The sequence below is a fragment of the Chelonoidis abingdonii genome, chromosome 1 (assembly GCF_003597395.2).
Source record: "Chelonoidis abingdonii isolate Lonesome George chromosome 1, CheloAbing_2.0, whole genome shotgun sequence".
Classification (NCBI taxonomy): domain Eukaryota; kingdom Metazoa; phylum Chordata; order Testudines; family Testudinidae; genus Chelonoidis; species Chelonoidis abingdonii.
Window position 1 is genome coordinate 153080898 of NC_133769.1, and position 27498 is coordinate 153108395.

The following is a 27498-nucleotide window of genomic DNA, read 5'->3' on the forward strand; positions in this document are numbered from 1 at the left end:
TAGTAGGAAATGCCAGAATTGAAGTTACACAAGCTCCCGCCCCACCCACATGCATACACTGCATTGATAGCATCTAATCATGTAATTAATGACTAATTTTTCCATAGGGCCCCTGCCTCATTCAGTCAGACTGAATCATGGATGTGTGATGAATTAGATTAGGCTTTAGAACAGGGCAGGCATTCCCCCCACCCCACCCCCACATGCCTAATTTGAGATCTTGGGCTCTGATTTACAGAAGTGCTGAACACTCACTTCTGAGTCCAGTAAGTGCTTTGCTAGCCACATAGCATTATCTTTCACTTTCTAAGTACTCTGAAGATTCAGGACTCAGGTGAATTCAATTAGGAAGCCAAAATTAGTGGATATATTTTGCCTTAAGCTATGCTTCACTTGCCCTTTGCTGTAACATGAGCATAGTAATATGCCTCTTAGCTCACCTATGAGCTGTGAAAGTAAGTTATGTTTTCAGGGCATTGTTTAGATGGTAGATAGTGGATAGTAAATGAGGCCAGGAGCTACATTTATAACTAAGAGTATTTCTCTTATCTAGCAGCTCTATAAAATAGAGAATTTTAGACTACACTAATACATATGAACAACAGAACATTACAAAGGGAACTTTCTAGTTGGGATTATTGACTCTGCAAAATTATAACCAAAAAAGCTGCAATGCCTAGTTACCTGATATACTGAACTGTCCTCCCACCTCATTTCTTACACAGGATGGACAGTGATCAGGAACTGAGCATAAAATATTTAATAGCTGCTTGTTTCCATTACAGAGGTACTGCACATCCTTAATCTTACACCACCCAAACCTTGCACTGAACAGGTTTTATTTTCATGACACCCACAGTAGCCAAGTACTTCACCCCATTAATGAATTTACTTACCTCAATACTGCTAGAAAGCAGGGAAGTATTTTAGAAGGCAATGGAGGAAAAAGATGAAGGCTAAACCTCTACAGAAGTGCCCACCTTGGCAGACCCAGGCTCTGATATTTCCCAGAGCTGCTAAGCACCTCCCATTCTCAGACTTTAGTTGCAGTCGTTCTATCTCACCACATCTGAAAGTCAGGCTTTAGTTGTCAGTTGTGATACTGAACACAATTAGTGGCCACCCCTGAAAGTTAGGGTCCAGCATCACACAACAACTGTAGCAGAACTTCATTCTTATAACTCCATCTCATTTGTTGTTCATGTGCTCTGAATGAAGCATAGGTACTAGAGATTAAAAAAGGCACTGTATATGATCATGTAGCTTGACTATCATTAAAAGGCAGATTTAAGGTTTCCTGCATAGCAGGAAGAAAGCCTGAAACAAACTCAGAGCCCTGGTATGAGGCAGGGCCTGCTCCCAGAATCTGCCAAGAACAGGCCTTATATTGCAAATACACACATTCCTAAGTAGTGCTAGTCACAAAGTGCTCATGCAAACACATCTTGATATTAAGTGGTATCAATACATTCCGATATCAGGGATGGTACAAAAACATTCCTCAAGAATAGCAGGTGCACACTGACCCTTCCTAAAAGATATATACTGCCATCCTGACCTTAAGAGAAATGCTTTAATTAAACCAATATGTACATGGTGATGGATAATAAATAGCCACATCAAGGAGCAGTACTAACTTGTTTGCATCTGGGTATAAAAATGTATTAGAGGGAATATCTTTGTCTGGCCTAGGGAGGAATGGAAAGTCCCACTATTCACTGAGCTGGTCCACTGTTACAGGCCTACATGCATTAGTGGTCCAGTAGAGTCTGTGGGACACTAGTCCTGTGCTTCACTGACAAACCTGGCTGGATACTTTCATTCCTTAATGGACCTTGTGGTCATTGGGCAGTTCACCTGAAGTCTGCCATGATAGCTGTCTGTGCAGGGCTGGGGCAGCACACAGAGGGAACACCATGTGTCTCTTCTTCCCATCCCCCCCCCCCCCCCGCCCACAAAAAAGTCTAAATCACACCCTGCACAGTCTCTGAGATTTTCCAAGGTTTGACTGCTTGGATTAAACCTTAGTTTTAGTCTTATATGAAATTTTCTTGGTTTGCAACAGCTGCATTTCCTGGCCAGTAGCTACCATTTGGGGTGATGGAAAAGTCCCAGATTATGTCAGTGGCCACATACACATGCTATGAGCCCTTTGTGGCATCTCCTGACAGACAGAAACAGAAAGATTTTAGGACAGCTATTACTTTATTTGAGAAAATGTGGTATAGAAACAGGTCAGCTTCTGTTAGCCTCTCCACCTCCCCCAAGCTTCAGATACACAGTAGAGGAATAGGGAAGACAGATGGAACAGAACTGGCTTCTTGCTGCAGAGCTGAGTGGTGATGAGAAGAGGGGTGGAAGGAACAAGGGTCTCCAGCGAGACTTCCCCCACAAACCTCATTCCCCAGGCACAGGCTGATCCATGCACCTGGCTTACTCCTTAGATGCCATGTGAACTAACAAGTCCACAACACGGTTGCTGTATCCAAACTCGTTGTCATACCTGGAGACAGAAGTAGAGAAGGAGCAGTTAGGGATGGACAGACCCCTTGTACATCCCCCATGGGTCCCCCCCCCAGCCCCAGAACAACCTCCATTCCTCCAGCTGAGAAAGATTGAGACAGCAATTGTTCAGATACTAGGGTCAACCTCACTCTATATGAGGTCTTCCTAGGCAGATACTACCTCTCTGCCAACCAAAAACTCTTAGCTGCAAAGTGTTTTCAACCTAAAATTCCAGCTGGAGGCAATAGAGGGAGAGAATGCAAAACTTGCCATGATAGGATCCTTGCCAGCCCCCTTAAGTGACCCCCAAGTCTCCCCTGGACTCCCAACCTATCCCAGAGAAACAACCCTCCAAATCCCTCATCTCCACAGCCTCTCTTCTCCATACCAGGAGACCAGTTTGACAAAGTGATCACTGAGAGCAATGCCAGCAGCCGCATCAAAGATAGACGAGTGGTTGTCACCGTTGAAGTCACTGGAGACAACCTGCAAGTGGGGAGGGAAGAGGGGAAAGACTGTCTCACACACCCATTTTGTCCTCAACTCCATCCCACAAGCCCACAAAAAAAGTGTTATTGACACCCTGATACATTAACACTCCCAGGGGGTTGTTTCCCTTTTCCCCCCTTCATGTGAGGAGGTATTCACTTCATTCCTCTCCCAATCTGTTGAAAGGATGGTGAGAGTTTACCTGGTCCTCGGTGTACCCCAGGATGCCTTTCATAGGCCCCTCAGAGGCACTTTTCAGCACCTTCTTAATGTCATCATATTTGGCCTGAAAAAAGAGAAAGAGGTCAGAGCATCCCAGACCCCATGGAGTGGCAGCTGCTTCCCAGGGAAGATTGCTGCCAGTTGAGACTGCACAGCTGAGATGCATAGCTAGGACCCCATTATGCCAGGAACTACAGCAGACGGGGCAGCCTCTTGCATAATCTCTTAGAACAAGAAACAAGCAACACAAGGGGCTACTTCCAAATAGGATGGAGGCTGCAAAGCAGCTGCTCCCTGCCCCATAGATTAAGGTGATGACAGAAACATTGGAGGTGCAGGCTCCAGGGCCTGCCTGGTCCACTTCCTGCAATACTCACTGGTTTTTCTAGACGACAAGTCAGGTCCACAACAGAGACATTGGGAGTTGGAACACGGAAAGCCATTCCAGTGAGCTTCCTGAGAGACACACAAGTGGATCAGAACAAGCTCTTGCATATCCAGGACTTCTGTATATCCTACTGGGGAGAGGGCAAAGTGGGCCAGCTGCAGGTTCCCTGCCCCTTCTGATGTCCTTGTGCCCCAAAGCAAGGGATGCACGTAACCGACACTCACCCATTCAGCTCCGGAATGACCTTGCCCACAGCCTTAGCAGCCCCAGTGGATGCTGGGATGATGTTCTGGGCAGCACCTCTGCCATCTCGCCACATCTTCCCAGAGGGGCCATCCACAGTCTTCTGTGTGGCTGTGATGGCATGGACAGTGGTCTGAAAGTTAAAGGGGGTGGGGTTAGAACAGAATCAACATTTACACAGAGCCTCATCCTACTGAACTAAAGTATTCCTCCCCCAACCTTCCCTTTTCTTCTATTCCAGGCATCACAGGGAGCCTGTCTCTCCTGCTGTGGAGTCACAGTCACCATCCCTCTTCACCCAAAACTGTGGACTGGGGAAAGAGGCACCATCCAGAGCTCTATAGTTTGCCCTACAGACAGAGCTGGTGTTGCGGGCTTTCAGGAATAAGGGGTTCTGTGCCTCCAGATCACCTACCATGAGACCTTCCACTATGCCATAGTTGTCATTGATGACCTTGGCCAAAGGAGCCAGGCAGTTGGTGGTGCAGGAAGCATTGCTGGAAGACAGACAAGAAGCAGAGTCAGGCAGAGGCAGCCAGGGCCCACCCCCCAGAAGGCAGTCCCTCTGCAGGAGGGGCCAATCACCACTCATCTCCGCCACACACATTCACAGGAGAGGACAATAGTCAGTTCTGCACCTCAGGTTCAACCCTGATTCCCCCACATCCTCACCTGACAATTTTCATAGACTTGTCATATTTCTCATGGTTGACACCCATCACAAACATAGGGGCATCAGCTGAGGGGGCAGAGATGACGACACGCTTAGCGCCACCCTTCAGGTGAGCCTGAGGGAGACAGACAAACATTAATAGAGTCCTCTACAGCTCCAGTAAAGCAGCACATTTGGGATATCTTGCCCCTCCTCCCTTCAAAAAAAGGGAAAAACAAAACACCTCCACTGCAATACAGCCTCAGACTAGGAGAAGTCTGTACATACCCACTTGCATCTGCACGGGATGGAGTCATCCCTACACCCTTTTCCTCCCATACCCAAGCCAGATGTGATCCATTACTCACACTGGCCTTCTCTGTGGTGGTGAAAACTCCTGTGGATTCTACAACATACTCTGCTCCAGCATCTCCCCACTTGATGTTAGCAGGATCACGCCTGAGAGGAGACAAACCGTTTAGGAACTGCAAGGTTGTCAAATGCCCTCTCCCATAGCTGGAAAGGCAAGGAAGAGTCACACTCACTCCTGGAAAACGGTAATTTGGTTTCCATTAATCACAAGTTTTCCATTTTCAGCCTTGACAGTGCCATGAAAACGCCCATGAGTGGAGTCATATTTGAACATGTAAACCTAGGAGCAGAAACGGATAGAAGTCAAGTGGTGGCTGCATTCTCAAAGCTTCCCTATTTCAATCCTCAAAGCCCACTCATAAGTCTGTTAATGCCCCTCAACCCTGATTTTAGCCACGGGAATCTGTGGGATTAGTTTGCTGCAGCCTGTAGTGATCTTGCTCATCTGTATTTAGCGCAAATGGGAGTTTCCGGTCCTATTAAATTTCATCTCATCCCCTGAGTTGTTCTCTGGCTTTCACAGGGAAAGCATATAATAGGCAGGTCAGATAACTTGCATTCCTTCCCCACCCCTTTCCACCCCACCTGCAGCACTGCACCGGCACAGGCCACACAGCAAGCTCCAAGTTAGAGATCAGGGTCCCACTCACCATGTAGTTGAGGTCAATGAACGGGTCATTGATTGCTACAATCTGGACTTTGCCAGAGACGAAAGCAGCTCTGGTGACCAGGCGGCCGATACGGCCAAATCTAGGAGAGGAACAGAAGTGGTTGGCACACTCCCCCCACTCAGGGAGGGAACCCCTGTTCTGATGGGGAGCTCAGGCTTGGCTTCATTCCCAGAGGCTACCCCAAATTCAGACCCGTGCGATTCAAAGGAGACCCCGCGCTACTATAGCCGCCAGTGGGGGGAGGGGAGGAAAGAAGAAAGCTACTTCCCGCTAGGAGGAAGCCCCAGGGAGCCGCAGTCCTGCAAAGGGCGAGCAGGGATGAACAGAGACCCCCCCTCCCCCCCAAAGGTCGGGCGCTAAATTTACCCCGGGCCCCGGCTCCGGTTACTCCGCGGCGCGGCAGGAGAAGGTCACATTCCCCGGGAGGACACGCGATACCACTGCGCCCTTCCCGGGGCGGAGGCAGGAGCCCGGCATGCAGCGGCGCTTCCCGCTCGGGGTGAGTCACGGCCCCCCTCCCCCCAGCAGCCACGGGGAGAAGTGAGTCAGCCGGGCCAGGACCGTCCCGTCAAGGGCCCGCAACAGGGTGGTTGCAGGCCAGCTGCGGCCCAAGCGACCTTGCCCCGCCCTTGGCGCGGGGACCCCCCCAGCGCTGGAGACCAGCCCCCTCCCCCGCCCCACACACTCGGGCCTTGCCCTGCCCTAGGGGCAGCCCCGCCGCGCCCAGCACCCGCCCCTGCACAGACTCACCCGTTAACTCCGACCTTCACCATTGTCTCTGCCGAGATGCTCCTGCGGAGAAGACCGGGGGGAGGGGGGTGAGACACCCTCGAGGGACAGCAGGAGCCGCACCCCCCAGCCACACACTCTGCCGCGGCTGCGCCCCGGGCGGGGCGGGGGGGGGGCTCCAGCCAACTACCCCGAAGTACTTAAGCCGCGGCGCCGGGCCGGAAAGCCCCGCCGGGCGGGCACTGGGTGTGCGGGGGTCAGAGCAACGGAGCCCCACGCGTGCGTGCGGGGCGGGACACAGGCGCCCTGCTGGGGCCTCCAAACCCACTTCCCCCGGAGCGCGACTTCCTTCTCCCTGGGCCAGCACCAGCTTCCGCTCGGCCCCCGCCACGCTCCACTCCCGGCTCCGCTTGCAGCGCACGTCGGGCAGTTACACCCCCCCCCCCCCCAGCAGGTTTTGTCACTCACCCCCCCCCGGGCCTCCATTATTGCTCGCCGGCCCGAGCACAAAGAGAATCCGGAAATCAGCAGCGCCTCACGTGCACTGCCGTGCAACTTCTCAGCGCCCCCCCCCCCCACCGCCGGCCCCCTCCCTCCTGTCACCACGGCGCAGAGGCCCCCGCTCTTGGCCCGCACGATCTTTAGTCCTCCAGTGCCGGAAACCCGCAGTCCGCCCCCTGCCACCCCAGAGCCTCCAGCATCGCTGCCCGGCAGCGCAGCGGGAGGCCACCCTGGTTGTCGTGTTCCGGCCCCACGTTGTGGGGAGCCCCTTCTTACCTAGGGGCTGTCTCTGAGCCGCACTCCTGCAGTAGGGGGAAGGTAAAGGAAGGCAAGCTCGCTGCCCCGGCCTTTATAGAGCCCCGTATGGTAATTGCTGGGCCCGGCCTTTGGAGAAAGCGTCAAATCAGAGACGGAGGGCAGCAGAGAGCCGTGTACGTGCAGCCCTGATGCTGCTGGGTTGCGCGCCTCCCACGCCCATTTGTGGCTGTTCTCTTGCTCTCCCCAGCCTACAAAGGAGAAGCGGGGCGGGGGCTCCCCCTCTGCCGTCTCTTGCAAGCCCCACACAGCCAGTCACTCTCAGATTTCTCTTGTGTCCCCACCTGCTGTGCAGGGGAAGGCAGAGGGAGCTTCCAACCTGTGAATTAGAGTGACCAGCTGTCCTGATTTTATAGGGACAGTCTTGATTTTTGGGTCTTTTTCTTATATAGGCTCCTATTACACCCCCCTCCCCCATCCTGATTTTTCACATTTGCTGTCTTGTCACCCTACCATGAATCCGGTGCACGTGTGTGAGAGGACACACAGGCAGTAGGATTCACCAACTACACCCTATCCACAAACACAGGTAGCCCAACACAGCACCCAGGACACAGGCCCAGCCATCAAGGCTGAGGGGCACTAGGAGAGCTTTAGAGGCAGGGGCTGACTGGAATAGAAAGAGGCTTGTCACTATGTTCAGTGCCCGGCACAAGGAACCCATGGTCCTGGCTGGGACATCTAGGTGCTACTGTAATACAAATAATCAGTAGCGTGCCCTGTGTGTCTGGGAATGGGGGACGCTGGTGAAATCGCAGGTTGCAGATTACACCTAATGGGCATAGTTAGGGCTGTATGTGAGGAGCCCAGGAATGGAATAACAGAGGATTATGAAACAGGATTGAAGGGATATAGCAGAGTTTCTCAATGGGTTTTTTTTCTGCACTTGCTTGTTTGGCTCCTGTGCATCCCTGGATGAGCCCCTCTGCTGTATGGTGGGCCGGGAAAGGTCAGCTGCATGAAGACAGAATCGCACAGGAAGCTGGAGACACAGTGGCGAGAGGGGAAGCAGACAGGAGCCTGAGGGGATCCCTCTATTGGGGGCACCTGTTTTCAGGGGCTCTGACATTTTCACGCAGGGAGAGGGCAAGGGTTCTGGAAGCCCCTCCCAATCTTTCTCAAAGGCCCTGCATGGGGGATAGGACCCATGGGTCTCTCACTGGTGTGAACCAGGGGTTTGTCTCCACTCAGGTTGAGTTACACCTGGTGCTTTCTTCTGTCCCGCTCACCGAAGACTGGCAGGAAAGTGTATGCACCTCTATTGTAAACACTATGGTAACATGGCACGAGGTCAAGCCCGGCGGCTCCGCTCTGAGATGGGGGCTGGGTGGGAGTTGCACAGCCGAAAGAATAGGGAACAATTGTTGCTCAGACAAGCTACCAGCTGGAATCAGAGGGCACAAATCCCCCAAACCAATTCTACCCCTCTCAGGAACTTGCCAGGACACTACAGGGAGGATCCTGCAGCCGCAGGCGCTTTTCCCTCGGCTCAGCACAGCTGCAAGGAGGCTTACAGTGCTGCTGGCCCCGAGCCCTCCTGAGCAAAAATTGCCCCGGACTTTCATTGGCTCTGCGTCCCCCTGATTTGCTCCAGCCAGACATGCTTAGAATGGGACTGTGTTTCCCAGACTGGCTGGCTGGCATTCTCCACCCTCAGGCCAGGTTCCCATTAGGCTGCGCTCAGCAGCGTGAGTAACATTTGAATAAGGCTCTGGGAGGCTCCTACCCGCTAGACGTGACTGCTGACATCCTGCCTACCACCTGACTAGCCTGCTCACAGCAGCGGTGGCAGTGCATTTTCATTGGCTGGAGAACAGGCCAGGGCCTGGTAATGACACAATTGTGTGTGTGAAGGGGGAGCGCCCACAGCTCCAACAACTTGTCTTTGGCAGTGCCCTGCCTGGATACAGTGCCTGCTTCACATCCGTTCACTGCAGCTGCCTAGCCCAGATTGGGATCCTTGCAGCATGAGCTTTCTCACAGCAGCACCCTAGCTACGCCCAGCCCAAGTTGGGATGCCCGCTATACAGGCTTCATCTTAGCAGTGTCTAGCATGGGATAAGATGCCTGCAGAATAGGCATCCCATTTTAGGATTGAGAGCTGGAGGGTATTTGAAACTACACCTTTTTGAAATCTCTAAGGAGTGCCCCTTTCATGAGAATGTCTGGGTTATGGAGATGTATATGGGTAATAAATGAGTAAAATTTTCCCCAGCCCTCATATCAGAACTCAGTCTTCCAGGACTGTGTGGGTCAGCAGAGCAGTATCTGTAGGGAGAGGAGGCAGCAGGGGAAAGCACAGATGGGAGTGGGTAGCAGAGCAGATACCAAGGGGAGGGCAGAGACAGATCACCTGGCTGAGGAGTAATCTAACTCCTCTTATCCAGCTGCTATTCCCAGTGCTAGGAAAGTGGGAGGGAGCTAAGTTTAGCTCCAATTGAAGTTATGACCTTTAATTAAAGGCCACAGGGGTGGTTTATACCACAACAGTGAAGAGGAACCAGGGAAATGGGAACAATTTGGCACTTCTGCTTCACCAGGAGATGGGCTAGATCCTGGGCAAAACCTTATAGAGGACTTAGGAAAAAGAGGGGACAGAGGCCCTTTCTGGGATTACAAGCATTTGCACAAACACAAGGCCCTGTGTTTGCTGAGCTCTCTATGCAGAGGGGAGAGGGCAAGTAAGACCAACCACCACAACAGCTGCAAACCGCTATACTCCAAGCCTGAACACCAACCAACACTCTCCCCACAGCCAATACTTCTGCCTTGCTCTTTACAGTGCCTCCTGTAAGGGGGAACCAGAACTGGAGTAACTGAGAGATAACTCCCACTGCCAACAGTCCTGCTCCCCTCTACAGCACCTAGTCCTGGTCTTTCCTAACAGGAGAATACACTGGAGGTACATAGAAGAACATAAATTGTTGGGCAAAGGTCAACATGGTTTCTATAAAGGGAAATCCTGTCTTACTAATCTATTAAAGTTCTTTGAAGGGGTCAACAAACATGTGGACAAGAGGGATCCAGTGGACAGAGTGTACTTAGATTTCCAGAAAACCTTTGACAAGGTCCCTCAACAAAGGTTCTTACGTAAATTAAGTTGTCATGGGATAAGAGGGAAGATCCTTTCATGGATTGAGAACTGGTTAAAAGACAGGGAACAAAGGGTAGGAATAAATGTAAATTTTCAGAATGGAGAGGGTAACTAGTGGTGTTCCCCAAAGGTCAGTCCTAGGACCAATCCTATTCAACTTATTCATAAATGATCTGGAGAAAGGGGTAAACAGTGAGGTGGCAAAGTTTGCAGAGATGATACTAAAACTGCTCAAGATAGTTAAGACCAAAGCAGACTGTGAAGAACTTCAAAAAGATCTCACAAAACTAAGTGATTGGGCAACAAAATGGCAAATGAAATTTAATGTGGATAAATGTAAAGTAATGCACATGGAAAAAATAACCCAACTATACATACATATATGATGGGGGCTAATTAGCTACAACTAATCAGGAAAAAGATCTTGGAGTCATCATGGATAGTTCTCTGAAGACGTCCACACAGTGTGCAGGCAGTCAAAAAAGCAAACAGGATGTTAGGAATCATTAAAAAAGGGATAGAGAATAAGATGGAGAATATCTTATTGCCCTTATATAAATCCATGGTACCCCACATCTTGAATACTGTGTACAGATGTGGTCTCCTCATCTCAAAAAAGATATACTGGCATTAGAAAAGGTTCAGAGAAGGGCAACTAAAATGATTAGGGTTTAGAACGGGTCCCATATGAGGAGAGATTAAAGAGGCTAGGACTTTTCAGCTTGGAAAAGAGGAAACTAAGGGGGGATATAATAGAGGTATATAAAATCATAAGTGGTGTGGAGAAAGTGAATAAGGAAAAATTATTTACTTGTTCCCATAATATAAGAACTAGAGGCCACCAAATGAAATTAATGGGCAGCAAATAAAAGGAAGTTCTTCACACAGTGCACAGTCGACTTGTGGAACTCCTTACCTGAGGAGGTTGTGAAGGCTAGGACTATAACAGGGTTTAAAAGAGAACTAGATAAATTCATGCAGGTTAAGTCCATTAATGACTTTTAGCCAGGATGGGTAAGGAATGGTGTCCCTAGCCTCTGTTTGTCAGAGGGTGGAGATGGATGGCAGGAAAGAGATCACTTATGGTTTGGAATATGCCATCTTCTTGTCTCTGTCCAGGCCTCTAGGACTGGAAAGCCGTTTCCTCTGAGGCTGCCAGGAGGGAAGAGTTGAATATGAAGCTAGTAGATGTGCACAGGGAGATGGAGGGATTTGTTCCCGGTCATCTTCTAATTGGGCTGCCAAGGACCTGGATATGAGAGTCTAACAAGGGGAATGCATAATCAGCAGCCAGTTCATTAGCAACCTCTCTGTAAGGCTCTGGCTTTTCTGTGACTTTGCTGCTGTTGGGAAAGGGAAGAAGGGACGGCAGATTCATATGTAGGATTTGGCAAGGGCAGGAATGAGACTTGAATGGCTGTTACATAAGTGTTAGGTCAGGCTGGGACATCCGGTGGGTAAACACAACAGAACAGTGTCTACATGAGGCTGCGAGTGAGAGACAGAGAGAGTGAAAGATTTTCTGTGGCAGTACAGGGCTGGGGAGTCTTTCCTCAGCAAATAATGTGTCTGGATTCAGCCACTTTCTTAAACTGGTGGTGAGATGTAGAATGATCATGATTAGTACAGTGGAAACACTGGAGTCCCTTGACTGAATCTCAAAGGGGAAACTGGAGCATGAAAGAACATGTCAGTAAACTGACACCAGATGGTTGCACCATGCCTGAGATGCTGTTGCCACCTGCTGGCAAAAAACACCAACCCAAATAAAGATTCATGGGGCAGGAGAATAAAAATGGATGTGAGAGGCTCCAAGGGGCTCAGGGGCTTTTTACTTTTAGCTTAGTGGTTCCAGTAGACTCCAGGGCTTGAGGAGCAGAATACAGGGGTCTTTCACCTCTATGGTTCCTATCACCCTCATTTCTCAACATACCTCTTTTTCACAAATAATACCAGTCAAAAAAGGTCTTTTGCAGATAAGGTTTTACTGTTACTGATGTTGTTGCAGACACCGGAGGTGCCCAAGGCAAACAACAGTGATTCGTGCCTGGAGTGCTTTAGTGCCAATAAACACACCAGGGGGAGAAGCAAGCAAAGTTTATTTGAGATCTCAAAGCGGTGCTGGGAGACTTAGTATGCCACAGATCCAGCCCAGCTAAAACAAGCAGTCTGTTCCTTTATATCCATGAGAACTTTTCTCGCTGACTAGCAAGCCCCCGTTTCCCCTCCCTCTTCTGTCCGGCTGCAGCATTCTTTTCTCACACACTTCTTTCTCCCCCCGTAGCAGTTACGTAAGTGCAGGTGCATTAAGTAATCTTGGCCGCGGCAGCTCTTTAGTAAGTTTTCCTTCTGCAAGTTATCTTGTCCTTCTGCTAAAGGTGCACAGGCCTCATTATTTCTGCTTTAGACCAATTAGAACTGTTGCAACTGATAACGGCTGTTTACTCCTGGCCTTTCCCATCAGCCAGCGTTTAGGTCGATTAGAGTTCAAACATGAAAGGACTTTTGCTCATCTGAGGCCTAAACAGGGAGACTTTATATCCTTATTGCCTTCCACTTTTCCACGTTACTTAGGGTTATGCTTAGTGACACCAACAATGTTGGGCTAATCTAACTCTACAAGACAAATCAATTACCCATCTTTTTAATTACCAAATTTGTCCTTAAACACAGAAACTAAAACATCGTTCATATAGATAAGAGAACAACAGGGGCATTAGGATTTCTGTAAGGTCAGACTTGAGGAGCATGGGCAGAGCTGTAGGGCAGCAGGTGAGGATTGAGGGGTATTGACAGAGGTGCAGGACTGCATAAGAAGGGGGCACTATCGGACCAGACTGAAAGGTAATGGCATAGGTGGTGGGTGGTTGTGTTCAACTGACTGCACAAGTTACAACCCCCTTGTCCCAGTTTCCAGTTTGGAGCACAAGACAAAAGGAGTTGAAGGGTTTCAAGTGCATATATACTGGGCACTTTGTTTTGAGTTGTTCCAAATGACAGGCTGAGTGTCTGTAACTCCTGTGCCTAGGAAAAAAACAATATATATCAGCCACTCAGCAATCTGGAGCCATCCTGCCATCTGTGCACCACCCGTCCCTACTACGATAATATAAATAATAAATAAAAAATATGACCCACCTCCACAAGGCTCAGCCTCACCACATCTCTCACCACCACATCTCATGAAGAGAGAAACTTAGCTCCACAACCCCTTATTCCTCTGCTCCCACCCCACCCAGCACTCAGATGTCCTCAACTCCAGCTCCCACCACATCATTCATGATCCCCTGCCCTTTGGTCCCACCCACCTCCATGCCCCCCAGCTCCCATCTTTCCTGGTACCCCCACCTACCTGTTCCCCTCATTTCAATGCTCGCTCCTTTGTCTCCGTCCAGAGCTAGCATCCAAGGCCACTGAACATTCCAATCCAATCCAACTTCAGCCCAAAACAACCCAGGGCATTGCCTTCCATGACCACTCTCCAGATGATGCCCACTTGCGACTGGCCAGGGTCCGATGCCAAAGAGCTACCCAGACAGCATGTGCTCTGGAAGGAAGGAATGGTGGGCCTGAGGGGAGCAACTAAGGTCCAAAAGTGGATCCTTCCCTCATGTTATCTTCAGCCAGCATGGATTCAGAATCCAAGAGCAGCAGCTGGGAAAGGAACCTCTAAGAAAAGGAGACAGAAAGAGACAGACTCAGAAAGGAGACAGGGTGAGATCCAGTGTGTCCTATTCCACCCTGATTCACCTCCCTGTGTTCCCTGCCCCCTCCAGTTCATCCAGGTGATTACCCTTCTTCCTCCCATCAAGCGCTGGAGTGTCACTGCCCCTCTGTGCCCATCCACACTAACCCATCCAGCTTCCAGCAGAGCCAGGCTTGAAACGAATCTGGAGAAAGGAAGAAGAGGAACTGGTGCCTCCAATCCAGCAAGATGGCATCTCTCAGGGAACAAGAACTTTGCCCTCTGCCCTTGCACTGACCCAGTGAAAAAACAACAGGATTACAAATAAGGCATTTTAGTGTATGTGGATCCAGATTAGATTAAACTGAGTTTTAAAACACACTAGATTATTTTTCACTTTCCCCCGCCTCTTCTGGCAGCACTATAGGACAAAGGTTGTTTGTGTGATCTGAAATTGCTTGTTTGGCTTTCTTTGAAATTAAGGCTCCCTTAACCTGTTAACTCTTAATTTCCTGAGTTTAACATTTAGTTTTGAGAATATTGCAACGTCCCTTTCAACCCTAAATTACATATATATAATCTCAATTTTAATTTCCTTTTTATGTGTTTTGTCTTAGATTTCCCCTGTTGGTTGTTAAACTTCATTCATAAACAGTAAAAAACCTCAGAGAATGTTAGCATGGAATATTTCAAATCATCTAAAGATGTGAAATGACTTTAATTTTAACTGTTAACGCGAGATTCTCCTGTGCTTTCTAACTGCTTTAGCTTACTCTTGAGCAGCACGATGCAACTGGAAAATAGTGGCCAGTTAAAGTGGGTGTATAGGAGCAGCGCAAAACAGCTGGCGCACATATCCTATTCCCACCCACCCCCGTCCTCCAAAATCCTTGTTTCTTGAACCTCTCTACACCTGCTTATGTTACCATGTATGCACTCATGCCCTTCCCAATGTGTCCCCTCTGCTTCTGGCCTACCTGTTCAGTGGTTCTCATGCAATAGGTGGCTTTTGAAAAGATATTTAAGATAATATATGCAGTGTAGTTGTAGGTGTGTTGGTCCAATAAAAGATCTTACCTCTTACCCACTTTGTCTCTCTAATTTAAGATAATGGTCATTTTTTGCTGTTCTTTTTCATAATGACAGTTTAACTGTCATGAACCATCTCCCATTGTTCTCAGTTGGGCTGAAGTTACAGCTGCCCCGAGTGAAAAGGGGTAGCCCCAACCCCTGTTTTATGAGGAGATGGAAACACTCCATACCACTTAGGAAAAATGAGAAAAGGGGAGGAGGAAAGAGATTTCTCAAAATGGCCACCAACTGAGACGAATGGGAGACTGGCAACTATTTTGAAAGAAAGCAATTCTTCATACAATTCTCTGTAGCAGGGATGGGAACATTTTTTGGCCTGAGGGCCACATCAGGAAATAGAAATTGTCTGGTGGGCCATGAATGCTCACAAAATTGGGGTTGGGGTGTGGGCTCTGGGGTGGGCTGGGAATGAGGAGTTTGGGATGTAGGAGGGTGCTCTGGGCTGGGACCAAGGGGTTCAGAGGGCGGGAAGGGGATCATGGCTGGGGCAGGGTTGCGGGAAGGGGTGCAGGTTCTGACTGGGGTGGGAGCTCTGGGGTGGGGCTTAGGATGAGTGGTTTGGGGTGCAGTAAGGTGCTCTGGGCTAGGATTGAGGGAGTTGGCGAGCAAGAGGGGGATCAGGGGTGGGGCAGGGGGTTGGGGCATAGGGAGAGGCTCAGGGGTGCAGGCGCCGAGTGATGCTTACCTCAAATGGCTCCCGGATGCAGTGGCATGTTCCTTCTCCATCTCCTATGCATGGAGAAGCCCCTGACCCTGCTAGAGTGCCGGAGTGTGACCATGCAGCTGCTTCCAGGAGCTGCGTGGTGCAGCCCCCAACCCGGATCCCCGCCTGGAGTGTTGGAGCAGGGCTAATCCACATGGTGTGGTCCCTGATCCGGTGCCCATGGCTGGACTGGAGCACCGGAGTGGGGCAAACCGCAGACTCGCTCTCCAACAGGAGCTTGCGGGCCAGCTTAAAGTGGCCGACAGACCAAACTTTGCCCACCCCCACTCTATCATTTTACCATTGACTGACACCCCTTCACAGCCTTTGCTAAATGAGGAACTTTCTATTATGAAGCATAATGAGGAAAGTGACTGTTAATCCAAACATAACATATTCAAATTTAACCTATACACAAGATTTCATTGAATTTTAACTACATGGGAAATTTGAAGACTGTGGCATCCTGCTAGTGAGATCATTAGGAGCAAACCAAGTCTGACATTGGGTGTTAAATGATCCATTTCATTATTTTTAATTCCTAATCTGAACAACACATTTCCTTTTAAATTCTCAGAAAACTCATTCTGTACTTGAAGTGCTGTAATTTTTGTGAGGTTAGGCTGTATCTCTCATACCTAAAGGGACCGCTTCAGCTGTAAAACTCAACTCTGCCTTAACTGGCACTAATATTATTATATTACAACCTTAATTTTTTTGCATGGAATATTTATTAAAGTCAAGCACTTGAAAGTTAGGAAACGTCAGAATTCATGTTGGCCCCTGCACATTATGATAGTCTTCTTTGATTACATACTGTTTTCTTCCCCCCTTCTTCCCTCACAGGATTCCTGCCTTATTCTGTGCATGGTATGGACAGAATGTGTGAGATTCACAAACGTAGTTAAGTGCCTAAGTCCCACTGATTTCAATGGAAGTCAGGTGCCTACATACCTTTTTGAATCCTACTTTATATATCTTTTTATACTCACAATTCAACATGGAGAGGCACAGCTCTACCGCCGCCACCACTTCAGCAGCAATTTGGTGGCGGGTCCCTGAGTTCTGGGAAGCGAAGGCGGCAATTTGGTGGCAGAGACTCAGAGACCTGCCGCTGAAGAGCCTGGAGCTGGCCCTTGCCTTGGGTGCAAAAATTCCTTGTTACAGCTCTGTGCCTGCCAATAGCTAAAAATCACTAAGAGACTGATGTGCAGAGGTCACAGCAGAGGGGCATGTGGCAGCTGAAGGTGGCTGACAGTTGGCTGGTAAACGAGAGCTGGAGAGGCTTGGCGGACAAGTGCCCAAGCAGTGGAGCGAGTAAGGTGCCTCCTTACCTCCACCCAGTGTGGGAGGTGAACTCTGCAGATGCACCTTTGAACTCTAGGTCTGCACTGACCGAGGACAGTAACTGTGAATGGAGTGCAGAGAAAGGATGGGCATGCTAAAGGGAATTTTGGGTTGCAGGATTTAAGAACCTGAGGGGGAAAGGACACTGCCCATCTTACGTGAGCAGTGGGTCTTCTGCTGATGGTTTAGGTTTATGAACCCTGTTGTGGTGTTTTCCCAAATTAACGCTCAGTTACTGGCCTCCTTTTGTTAAAAGTTTTTCTGCTACACACAGCCTCTGGGCTTGCAAGTGGGGAAGTATTGTCTCTCATAGGTACCCACAGGTGATGTGTAATTTTCCCAGGTCACTGGGTGGAGGTCAAGCTGGTTCTGTGTTGTATCAATGGAAAGAAACCCCTAGATATTGAACCCGGCCCTAATTGCTGCTGGCTTTGCCTGGCAGAAGGGTTACACATTAACTATTTTTTCTTCTTTGAGTAGCGTGCTGAACCACTGCTGGTGAGGCCACACAGGGGCTATTAGGATAACCTTCGCCCTGTCCTGTTTGATCTTCGCTAGGACTCTGTGAATCAATGGCACTGGCGGGAAGGTGTACATTAGAGCCCCTGACTATGGAAGGAGAAATGCATTTGACAGGGAACCCTTGTCTTTCCCCCGGATTGAACAGAAAACATGGCATTTCCTGTTCTGCCTGGATGCGAACAGGTCCACTTGGGGAGTCCCCCACTTCTGGAAGATTGCAGTGATAGGCTTTGAGTGGAGCAAGCACTCATGGCGAGATGAGAAGGTCTGGCTGAGGCGATCTGATAATTTGTTCCTGGTCCTTGGCAGGTACACGCCTACAAGATGAATGGCATGCCACACACAAAAGTCCCAAAGACGGAGAGCTTCTTGGCAAAGGGCCGATGACCTGGCTCTGCCCTGCCTGTTGATATAATACATTGCAGGGTATTGTCCATCAGGACCTATAACTGATGAGTCCCTGCCCTTCAGGTGGGGCAAGAAAGCCTGGCAGGCCAGGCGAATTGCTCTGAGCTCCCTGATGTTGATATGGAGAACCAGATCATCCTTCAACCAACGGCCATGGGTACTGAGCTCACCCAGGTGGGTTCCCCAGTCCAAGTCTGAAGCATCGGAAACCAGTGTCAATGATGGGGCTGGGGCCATGAAAGGAACTCCCTCCAACACCGACCCAGGGTCGAACCACCAATCCAGTGATGACCGGATGTAATCTGGCACCCTGACTACTCAGTCTAGGTCATCCCTGTTGGGTAGGGTTACCATATTTCAACAATCAAAAAAGAGGACAGGGAGAGCCCTGCCACCAACCCCATCTACTCTCTCCCACTTCCCACCCCCTGACTGCCCCCTCAGAACCCCAACACCCCCCCGCTTCTTGTCCCCTGACTGCCCCCTCCTAGGACCACTGTTCCTAACTGCCCCCCAGAACCCCATCCCCTACCTAATCCTCCCTGCTCCTTGTCCCCTGACTGCCCCCTCCTGAGACCCCTCCACCCTAACTGCCCCCTAGAACCCTACCTGTCCCCTAACTGCCCCAACCCTCATCCATGCCCCCACTCCCAGGACTCCCACGCCTATCCAACTGCTCCCCTCCCCCTGACAGGACCCACAGTATACACAGACACACCCCATAATCCAAAGTGTGGGGGGGGGCGAGGGATCACCCACAGCTCCTGCCATTGAGGGTACATGGACAGCTGCTTCTGCCCTAGCACCTGGCTTTAGTGTTTAGCCAGAAGGCAGAGGAATACTGCTATCAAAGGGAGTGCTTGATTTTAGAGTCTGATCCAAACAGACCTAGCACAGAGCACAACAATAGCGCTGCCTCTGCCATCCCAGCACAGAGCCCATAAACAAGAGAGGCAGAGATGTGCTTAATACAGTGTACGCGGGTGGGGAGTAAAGACAAAGGGACAGGGCATGGAGGAAAAACGCAGAGACGGAGACAGAGAGAAGGAGAAAGTGAGGAAGGAGAAGCCAGGAGGCTGTGTCTCTGGAAGGAAGGCCTGCGGGAGGGGCATTCAGATGCACGTTAATGAGACCCTTGCAAACACAAGGGAAAGAAGCAGGGAAGGGATTGCGTCTGGGAAGAGAACAAGGGGGCTACTCACTCAATCTCCCCTGTGGGATTGGGTAGCAGGGCCCAGGGAAATGAAAATCTCTTAACCACACAGAATTGTTAACTGCTCCCAAATTCTTTTGTGCCATGGCTGCAAGCTTAGAAGAGCTTAAACTGTGAGATGCATGAACTTCCTCAATAAATCTCTCTTGTGCTGTGCCTCAAGCATGTTTGCATTGTATTACCCAGATGAAAAGCCCAGCAGAGAAAGCTTGCAACTTTCCCAGCTCTTTCAGCAGCATTTGGGGCCTTTAAATCACTTGGGATGCATCTTCCAAATGAAATGCATTAGTAATATAGCTCAGGCAAGCAGAGTGCCCCACTTCTGTGGGCTGGGTGCCGCGCAGGCTGCCCGGACCATCTGATAGTACTTCATGCTGAAGGCCGGCTTTTATATGCTTGTGTTTTGCTGTTGGAAAGAGGCCCACTCCTCCCTAACTGCCTCCCCAGGACCCTCCTTGCTCCCTGTCTCCTGACTGCCCTGACCCCTATCCACCCGCCACCCCCTAACAGACCCCAGGACTCCCATGCACATTCCAACCCTCCCCCTGGTCCCTGACTGCCCCCCCGGGACTCCCGTTACCACCATGCAGCTCGAGCTGCTGGCTGCCCGTGGAGCCAAAGTTAAACATGCTGCCAACGCACAGCCCCTCCCCTGCAGTGTGCTGAGGCTGCTGGAGGCTCAATGGGAGCAGCTCAATCAGGCCCAGGGGGCCAATCAGCAGTGCCTCACTCTGCATGGGGGAAAAGGGGAGGGGGGAAAAATCCCAGAACTTTCTACCTTAGTACAAATTCCTCCCAGATGGCTATTTAGCCTCCAAGTCCGCCACATCCCATGTCATTTGGAGAGAGCATCTCACAGCCACAGTACCCTCCTCCACCAGGGTGCCAAATTCCTGGGCCAACCCTTGAGGGAGGGACTCCTTAACTTATGAGACTCCCTGTGTAAGTTCAAAATTGTACCTGCCCAAGAGGGCCTGATGGTTCACCACCTGGAATTGCAGGTTGGCAGTTGAATAAATTTTCCTCCACAAAAGGTCCAGTCTTTTGGCCTCTTTATTTTTGGGAGTTGAACTGGTGCATCCCTGCTTGTCCTTCACGTTGGCCGCAGAGACGACCAGTGAGCCTGGCGAGGGGTGGGTATAAAGGTACCCGAACCCTTTGACTGGGATGAAGTACTTCTTTTTGGCCCTTTTGGAGGTGAGAGAGATGGATCACAGTGTTCAGGACCCCTGTTGTGAGGGGTTGGATCACAGAAAACCCCTTGGGAATTGCCAACTGATGGGCTGAGACTACCCCTGAGCCTGTTTCCCCTGGCAGCTGGGGACTTCAGTGCCCTGCCTGGTTTGAGTCATACACACTTGCCTGCTACAATCCAAGACTCAGGTCTGAACCACGTCCCCCAACAGCTGCAGGCTTAACTGGAAACAGCTTAAGACGTGTTCCTGTCTCTAACCCTCAGATTTTCCAGTTCCCAATGGGGTCCAAACCCCACATAAATCCATTTTATCCTGTATAAAGCTTATACAGAATAAACTCAAATTCTTCGCCCTCTATAACATTTATAGAGAGAGATGCACAGCTGTTCCCTCCCCCCCCCCGAAGTCCTCCCGGTATTAATACACGCTCTGGGTTAATTAACAGGTAAAAAGTGATTTTATTAAATACAAAAAGTAGAATTGAAGTGGTTCCAAGTAATAACAGACACAACAAAGTGAATTACCAAACAAAATAAAATAAAACATGCAAGTCTAAGTCTAATACAGGAAGAAAGTGGTTACAGATGAAATCTCAGCCTCAGAGATGGTCCAATAAGCTTCTCTTACAGACTAGTCTCCTCCTAGTCTGGGTCCAGCAATCACTCACACCCCCTGTGGTTACTGTCCTTTGTTCCAGTTTCTTTCAGTGGGGGGTGGAGAGGCTCTCTCTTGAGCCAGCTGAAGACAAAAACGGAGGGGTTTCCCAGGGGCTTAAAGAGTCTCTCTTGTGGGTGGAGGACTCCCCCACCCCAATGCAAAATTCAGCTCCAAGATGGAGTTTTGGAGTCACATGTCCATGCATGACTGAGTTCCTTACCAGCCAGGCCACATTCCTGGGAAAACTCAGATGTGGATTGGTGTCTCCAAGTTCATTGTTGGCTTAAGTGTTTCTGATTGGGCACTTACTGAGAACAGTCTTTTCTCAAGAAGCTGACCAACTGCTTCACTGAGGCTACTTAAAATTAAACAAGTACACAGCCAATATTCATAACTTCAAATACAAAAATGATACATGCATACAAATAGGATGAATATATTCAGTAGATCATAACCTTTACAGAGATATGTTACATGGCATATATAAAACATATTCCAGTTATTTCATAAGCATATTCCCATAAGGCATTATGGGGTGCAACATCACACCTGTCATGCACTGGTAGCGCAACACGGGCAGGAGTAGAGCCCGAGAGCACATTGAACAAGGTGTCTACCTGCTCACCCATCTCCTCCACCTCTAAGCCCAGATTCTCGGCCACCCTTTGAAGCAGGGTCTGGTGTTCCTTAAAATTGTCCAGTGGGCTGGCCCTCAAGGGTCCCTCTACCGTCTTGTCTGGGGATGACAACAATGATTGTAACGCTGGGGGCAGGCCCCGGGACATCATCTCCCATGGGGGAAGGGAGGTTTGCGGTGGGCACTGTCTCCTCTATCCTGACCTCCAAGTGCATTTCATGCACTGATCCTGGTGCCACTGGTGCCGTCAACTTTTGCTCTGAGGTGGAAGCAGGTGAGTGATGGGAAGGGGGCATTGGCCTTACTGGCATACCCCATGCACTCCAATAGGGCGACTGCGCTGACCACTGGCCATGCTACCAAGGTGGTCTGTAGACATAGATGTGGCCTCTCGTGCTCAATAGCACCGGTGGAGTCTCAGCAATAGACTGAACTGCCCTTCTGTGCTGGAGAAATCCCCTTCTGGTGACCATGGAGGGGCTGTCAGCACCTGTGTTTGCCTGATGACCATCACCGCTGGAGACAGGTGCTTGGAGTGGGAGGACAAGTGCTAGTATCAGGGGTACCGGTATCACGACAGGGAGTGCTCCATGGGGCAGGTGATGGAGATCTGCACCGGGAGGACAACCAGTGGGAGGGTGAACGGTGCTGGTAGCATGGTGACTGGCGCCTCCCCGTAGATGATTCACATTGAGATGCTCGGGACCACGAACGTGGTGCCAGTGACCAAGGGCAAGGCCCAAAGGATCTGGGCTGCGATGCCAGAGATCTGTAACGTGGAAATGGAGAATGCTGCCTTGGCTCCAGGGGATAAGAGACGCACCATTGCCCTCTGGAGGGTCTTGGCAACTGGCTTGCCCTCGTACGGAGCCTTTGCTGCTTCCTGCAACACACATGGTGCCATTGGTAGTGGTGGAGGCCTTTGCTCTCTTGGCACTGAGGGAGCTTGGGAAGGCGTCGGTGTTACCACAAGTTTGGGTCCCCTACCACTCCCCGGACTAAGGGTCCTGACTGGGGAGGCACATCCACATGGCTCCGGCATGGCTGGGTGGCCTGAACTGGGTCATTTGCCTGATGGCCTTTCTTGCCTGGTGCCGGGGAGCCATGCTTCTTAGTTTTCTTACTGGGCACTGGTGATGGAGAGTGGTGCTGGGCAAAGCCTGGTGACAGGGGTGTGCCATGCAACGAGGTACTAGGAGTTGAATCCAGCTGGAATGGCTCAGAAGCCGGTCGGAGGGCAGCCTACATGAGGAGAGCCCTCAAATGAATCTTTGGGAGTCCTGGGTTGAAAGTTTTTACGAATACAACACTTGTCCTTTACATGCAATTCCCCCCAAGCCCTTGAGGCAGCTGCTGTGGGGGTCACTTACAGGCATAGGCCTGTTACACAGTCTGTGCAGGGATTAAAACCCAGAGAACGGGGCATCCCTCATCTGGGACAAAGTCTCCGAAGGGACTCTAACAACTACTTAACACTAACTATTATAAACAGCTATTTACAAGGCCCTAAACTCAAAGTCAGAAGAGACAAAATCGCTAGCCCTCACTATGCAAGGAAAGGCACTAACTACCCACCACAGGCAGTAAGAAGGAACTGAGAGGATGTAGGGCCGGTGGCGCTCATGTACCGACGCATGAGCATGGCACTCAAGGGGGTGCCACAGCCGATCCTATGGGTACTGCTAAGGCAAAAAATCTCAGACGACCACGCACGTGGGCACACGCACACCTGGAATGGAATCGACATGAGCAAGCACTCAAAGAAGAACATTTAATATTTTTATCAATGGCCTGGAAGAAAACATAAGATCATCACCGATAAAGGCTGCAGGTGACAGAGAAACTGGGGGAATGGCAAATAATGAAGAAGACAGGTCAATGCTATAGAGCAAGCATGATTGCTTGGTAAGCTAGGTGCAATGCAAACAATGAGTTTTGATACAGCTAAATGTAAATGTAGGAACAAAGAATGTAGGCCCTATTTATATGCTGAGGAACTCTCTGCTGGGAAGAAGTGACTCTGACAAAGATTTGGGGGCCACGGTAGATAGTCAGTGGAACATGTGCTCCCAGGGTGACGCTGTGGCCAAAAGGGCTAATGCAATCCTTGAATGCATAAACAGTGGTATCTTGAGAAGTAGAGAGGTTATTTTATCTTTGTATTTAATGCTGGTGTGATTGCTACTGCAATACTGTGTCTAGTTCTGGTGTTCACAATTGAAGGATGTTAATAAATTGGACAGGGTTTAAAGAAGAGCTATGAGAATATGATTAAAAGATTGGAAAACATGGCATATAGCGATAGACTCAAGGAGCTTAGCCTATTTAGCTTAATAAAGAGGTTAAGGGGTGACTTGATAGTCTATAGGAGTCTACAAGAGCAACAAATAATTGATAATAGGTTGGTCAATCTAGCAAAGGTATAACAAGATCCAATGCCTGAAAAAGTTGAGGAATGACAAAATTCAGACTGGAAATAAGGCATAACAGTGAGGGCAATTAACTATTGGAACATCAAGGGTGGTGGTGGATACTTCTTCACAGGCCATTTTAAAATCCACATTGGATGTTTTTCTAAAAGTTATGCACTAGGAATTATTTTGGGGCAGTTCTATGACCTGTGTTATACGGGAGGACAAACTAGATTATCACAATGTTCCTTCTGGCCCTGGAATCTATGAATGTATGTTCCTTTGAGCTATTCATGTATCCAGCAGGCAACATCTGCAGGAACCAGGCTGTTTCCAGAGGAACAAGCATAGCAAGAGTCTCAACTAGGAAAGCACTAGGTCAAGCTGTCACTTTCTCAGGATCAGACACACAATGCAGGAGACAGCAAGAGGCAAATTCCTACCTCCTAAATCAGCAGCCTCACTTTCCCCTCATGTGTTTATTTTTCCCCATTTTATTATAGATTCTCACCAGCTGAATGTGGCAATGAGATCATTGTTTGGAGACCAGGGTGCAGAAGTCAGCCAGGGGGCACGTGTGCATGCGTGTGCGAAGACAGAAAGTAAATCAGCAGAACCAGTGGGGAAGAATGAGACCCAGGACAAGAACAGCAGAAGTACTGTGAATCAGTACTGAAGGGCAGCATAGAGCTGGGAGAGGTTAATACTATCTCTATTTTGCCTTAATCTAATTGTTCACGGCTGAAGTAATTGACACAAAAGTTTAAAGAAACAACCCATCTATCACCCGCTATTTGCTTCTTTTGTTGAGGACATCAATGAATTAGTACTTGGAGCCTTGTGTTGCAGCTATTAGCCCTAGTTCAGATATTTGCCCTGTATTGCCTCAGATTCTCTTCCCTTTTCACAATTATATCTCAGTGGTTGATGCAGCTTTTAGGGCTCCTTCCTCTCAGACCAAAGAGCCAGGAAGTGCCTATCCACTTCATTGCATTTGTTCTTCCCAATATACATTCCATGAAAAATGATCACGGTGCTTTTTTCTGTAGCACTGAAGTGAGGGTTTTTTTTGGCAGGTTGTGTGCGTGAGTGAAGTGCAGTAGGATTTTTGTCCTGGGAACAGCTTACCTTGTCACTCAGCATCAAAGAGAGACTTTGCCAAGTCACTACTGATTTAATTAATTTTTTCTGCAGTGCACAGGAAGGCACAGGACACAACACCAGGTTGCAGAGATCTAGCTGAAGAGGGAATCATTCAGAAGATGGGGCACTACTATAGGTAATGCAGCTGGGGAAATGTTTGAGTCATAGTAAAGCTTTAGAAAGGGCCCAGATGTTTTGGTGGTGGAGCATCTGAAAATAGATGCAGCCATATTTTCGGAAGGGGGCACCATTTATTGGGTACTTAACTTGAAACTTTCAGGGTTCTCACAATAGGCTCCAAATATTGAGGCAGTCCAATGATAGTGAACATCTGAAAGTATTAAGCTAAGCACCTTGTGAAAGCCTAAACCGAGATGGCCAGCACCAGGCCAGACCACGAGAATGACCCAGGATCCTAGGTGAGGACCATCGGTGCTGACTCCCTAGGTGCTCCAGCCGTGGAGCACCCACAGGAAAAAAAAAATGGTGCTTAGCAGTCACCAGCAGCCAGCTGCCCCTCCTCCTCAGTGCCTCTCACCTGCTGCAGATCAGCTGTGCATGGCATGCAGGAGGCGCTGGGAGTGAGGGGGAGGAGGCGTGCTCGGGGGAAGGGGTGGAAGTGAGTGGGAAGAGGCAGGGCGGAATGGGGACAGGAAGAGGAGGAGTGGGGGTGAGGCCTGAGCTGAGCATTCCAGGAGAAAAAGGAAGAAACTGGCACCTGTGGTGAGAACACTACAGGATAGTCAGTCTAGGGAGGAACCTAGACAGGTCCAAGACAGGGCAAATACGTTATTTAAAAAATTACATCAGCTGTTTTATTTACATGCTGTTAGTTCTTAAAATGTCTACTGCATGAAATAATGTACATTGCTAAAATGGATATGTTGTACTTTTGTCTTTAGTGAATAGAATTTCTGATTTTACAAAGAGATTTTTCACTCATGTTTGCATTGTTTGCACAGTAAGGATATTAATGAGGCCCTGGACTTGTCTTTTTCAGCACAGAGAAGCATTTAAGTGTGAAATTCCTTGAGAAAAACTTGTGAAATCAGAAATGCTCTTCACAGGTAGAAAACTAAAGAAAAATACAGGAGCATCTCCTTTAGCAATTAAAGACTACAAAATGGAAAGAAGGCGGTTACTTACTTCTCATAACTGTTGTTCTTTGAGACGTGCTGTTCACATCCATTACAATTAGGTGTGTGTGTGCGTCACATGCACGGACATTGGCAACTTTTTCTCTTGGCAGTGCCCATCAGGAGGGCAGGGGAACCCTCTAGAGTGGCGCCCTTATGGCGGTGTTTATAGTACCCTGTTAGCCCGACCTCCCTTTGGTTCCTTCTTGCCGTTGACTCCAACAGAGGGGAAGCGGGGTGGACGTGATGGACTTGAACAATGTATCTCGAAGAACAAGTTACGAGAGGTAAGTGACTGTCTTCTTCTTCGAGAAGGACTGTTCCTGTCCATTCCAATTAGGTGACTTCCAAACTTACCATTGGAGGAGGGTAGGAGTCATGGAACGATTGCTTGAAGAACAGCTCTGCTGACTGCATCTCTGGCCTGTTGGTTGACAGCATAGTGAGCTGTAAATGTGTGCACTGAAGACCAAGTGGCTGCCCTGCAGATCTCCGGGATGGCAACCTGTGCCAGAAAGCAGTCGAAGATTCTTGCACTCTGGTTGAATGGGCCGTAATTGCTGAGGCTGGAACCTTGGCCGGCTAGTAGTATGTGCAAAAGCAGTCTGTGATCCAGAACAATTTGTGTTGCGCAGAGACTGGAAGACCCTTCATTCTATTGGCTATGGCAACAAACAATTGGGCTGATTTGTGGAAAGGTTTCATGTGCCCTATGTAGAATGCTAAGGCTCTTCGGACATCCAGCATGTGTAGGCTGCAGTATCTCGGGCTCATGTGGGGTTTTGGAAAGAACTGGCAAGCAAATGTCCTGTCCCATGTGGAATTGGGAGACCACCTTGGGGAGGAATTTGGGGTGCGGTCTAAGCTGCACCTTGTCCATGTATGGGAGTTCAGAGGTGAGAGCTCTCAGTTTGGACACGCTCCTTGCCGATGTAATGGCCACCAGGAACACCACCTTCCAAGAAAGGTAGAGGAGGGAACAAGTGGCCAGGGGCTCAAACGGTGGGCTCATGAGTTTGGAATGGACCAGGTTCAGGTTCCACACTGGGGCTGGCGGGCAAGAATACAGGAACACGCTCTCCAGCCCTTAAAGGAATCCCCCCACCATGGGCTTTGAAAACACTGCATGCCCAGACTCCCCTGGATGGAAAGCTGAAATAGCCACCA

The 27498-nt window shown here is 49.4% G+C and overlaps 1 protein-coding gene and 2 long non-coding RNA genes across 3 annotated transcripts in view; 1 reads left to right on the plus strand and 2 right to left on the minus strand.

Moving 5' to 3' along the window:
- Window positions 1-2185: 2185 nt before the first annotated feature.
- On the minus strand, window positions 2186-7190 carry GAPDH (glyceraldehyde-3-phosphate dehydrogenase). Its single transcript, XM_032781995.2, has 12 exons — window positions 7049-7190; window positions 6293-6334; window positions 5522-5621; window positions 5045-5151; window positions 4868-4958; window positions 4520-4635; window positions 4263-4344; window positions 3829-3980; window positions 3594-3672; window positions 3197-3280; window positions 2894-2991; window positions 2186-2503 (listed from the first exon to the last, which is right to left on the minus strand). The coding sequence occupies exons 2-12, from the start codon at window positions 6313-6315 to the stop codon at window positions 2434-2436; spliced, it is 1002 nt and encodes a 333-aa protein (XP_032637886.1). The 5' UTR covers window positions 6316-6334; window positions 7049-7190; the 3' UTR covers window positions 2186-2433.
- Window positions 5892-27498, plus strand: part of LOC116825750 (uncharacterized) — a 30986-nt gene continuing 9379 nt past the window's right edge. Inside the window, exons 1-2 of the long non-coding RNA XR_004373914.2 lie at window positions 5892-6041; window positions 25247-25331. This is a non-coding gene — a long non-coding RNA (uncharacterized LOC116825750). The remainder of the gene's footprint in view (window positions 6042-25246; window positions 25332-27498) is intronic.
- LOC116825749 (uncharacterized) lies at window positions 12786-16399 on the minus strand. Its single transcript, XR_004373913.2, has 3 exons — window positions 15644-16399; window positions 13534-14071; window positions 12786-13205 (listed from the first exon to the last, which is right to left on the minus strand). It is a non-coding gene; the product is annotated as an uncharacterized LOC116825749 (long non-coding RNA).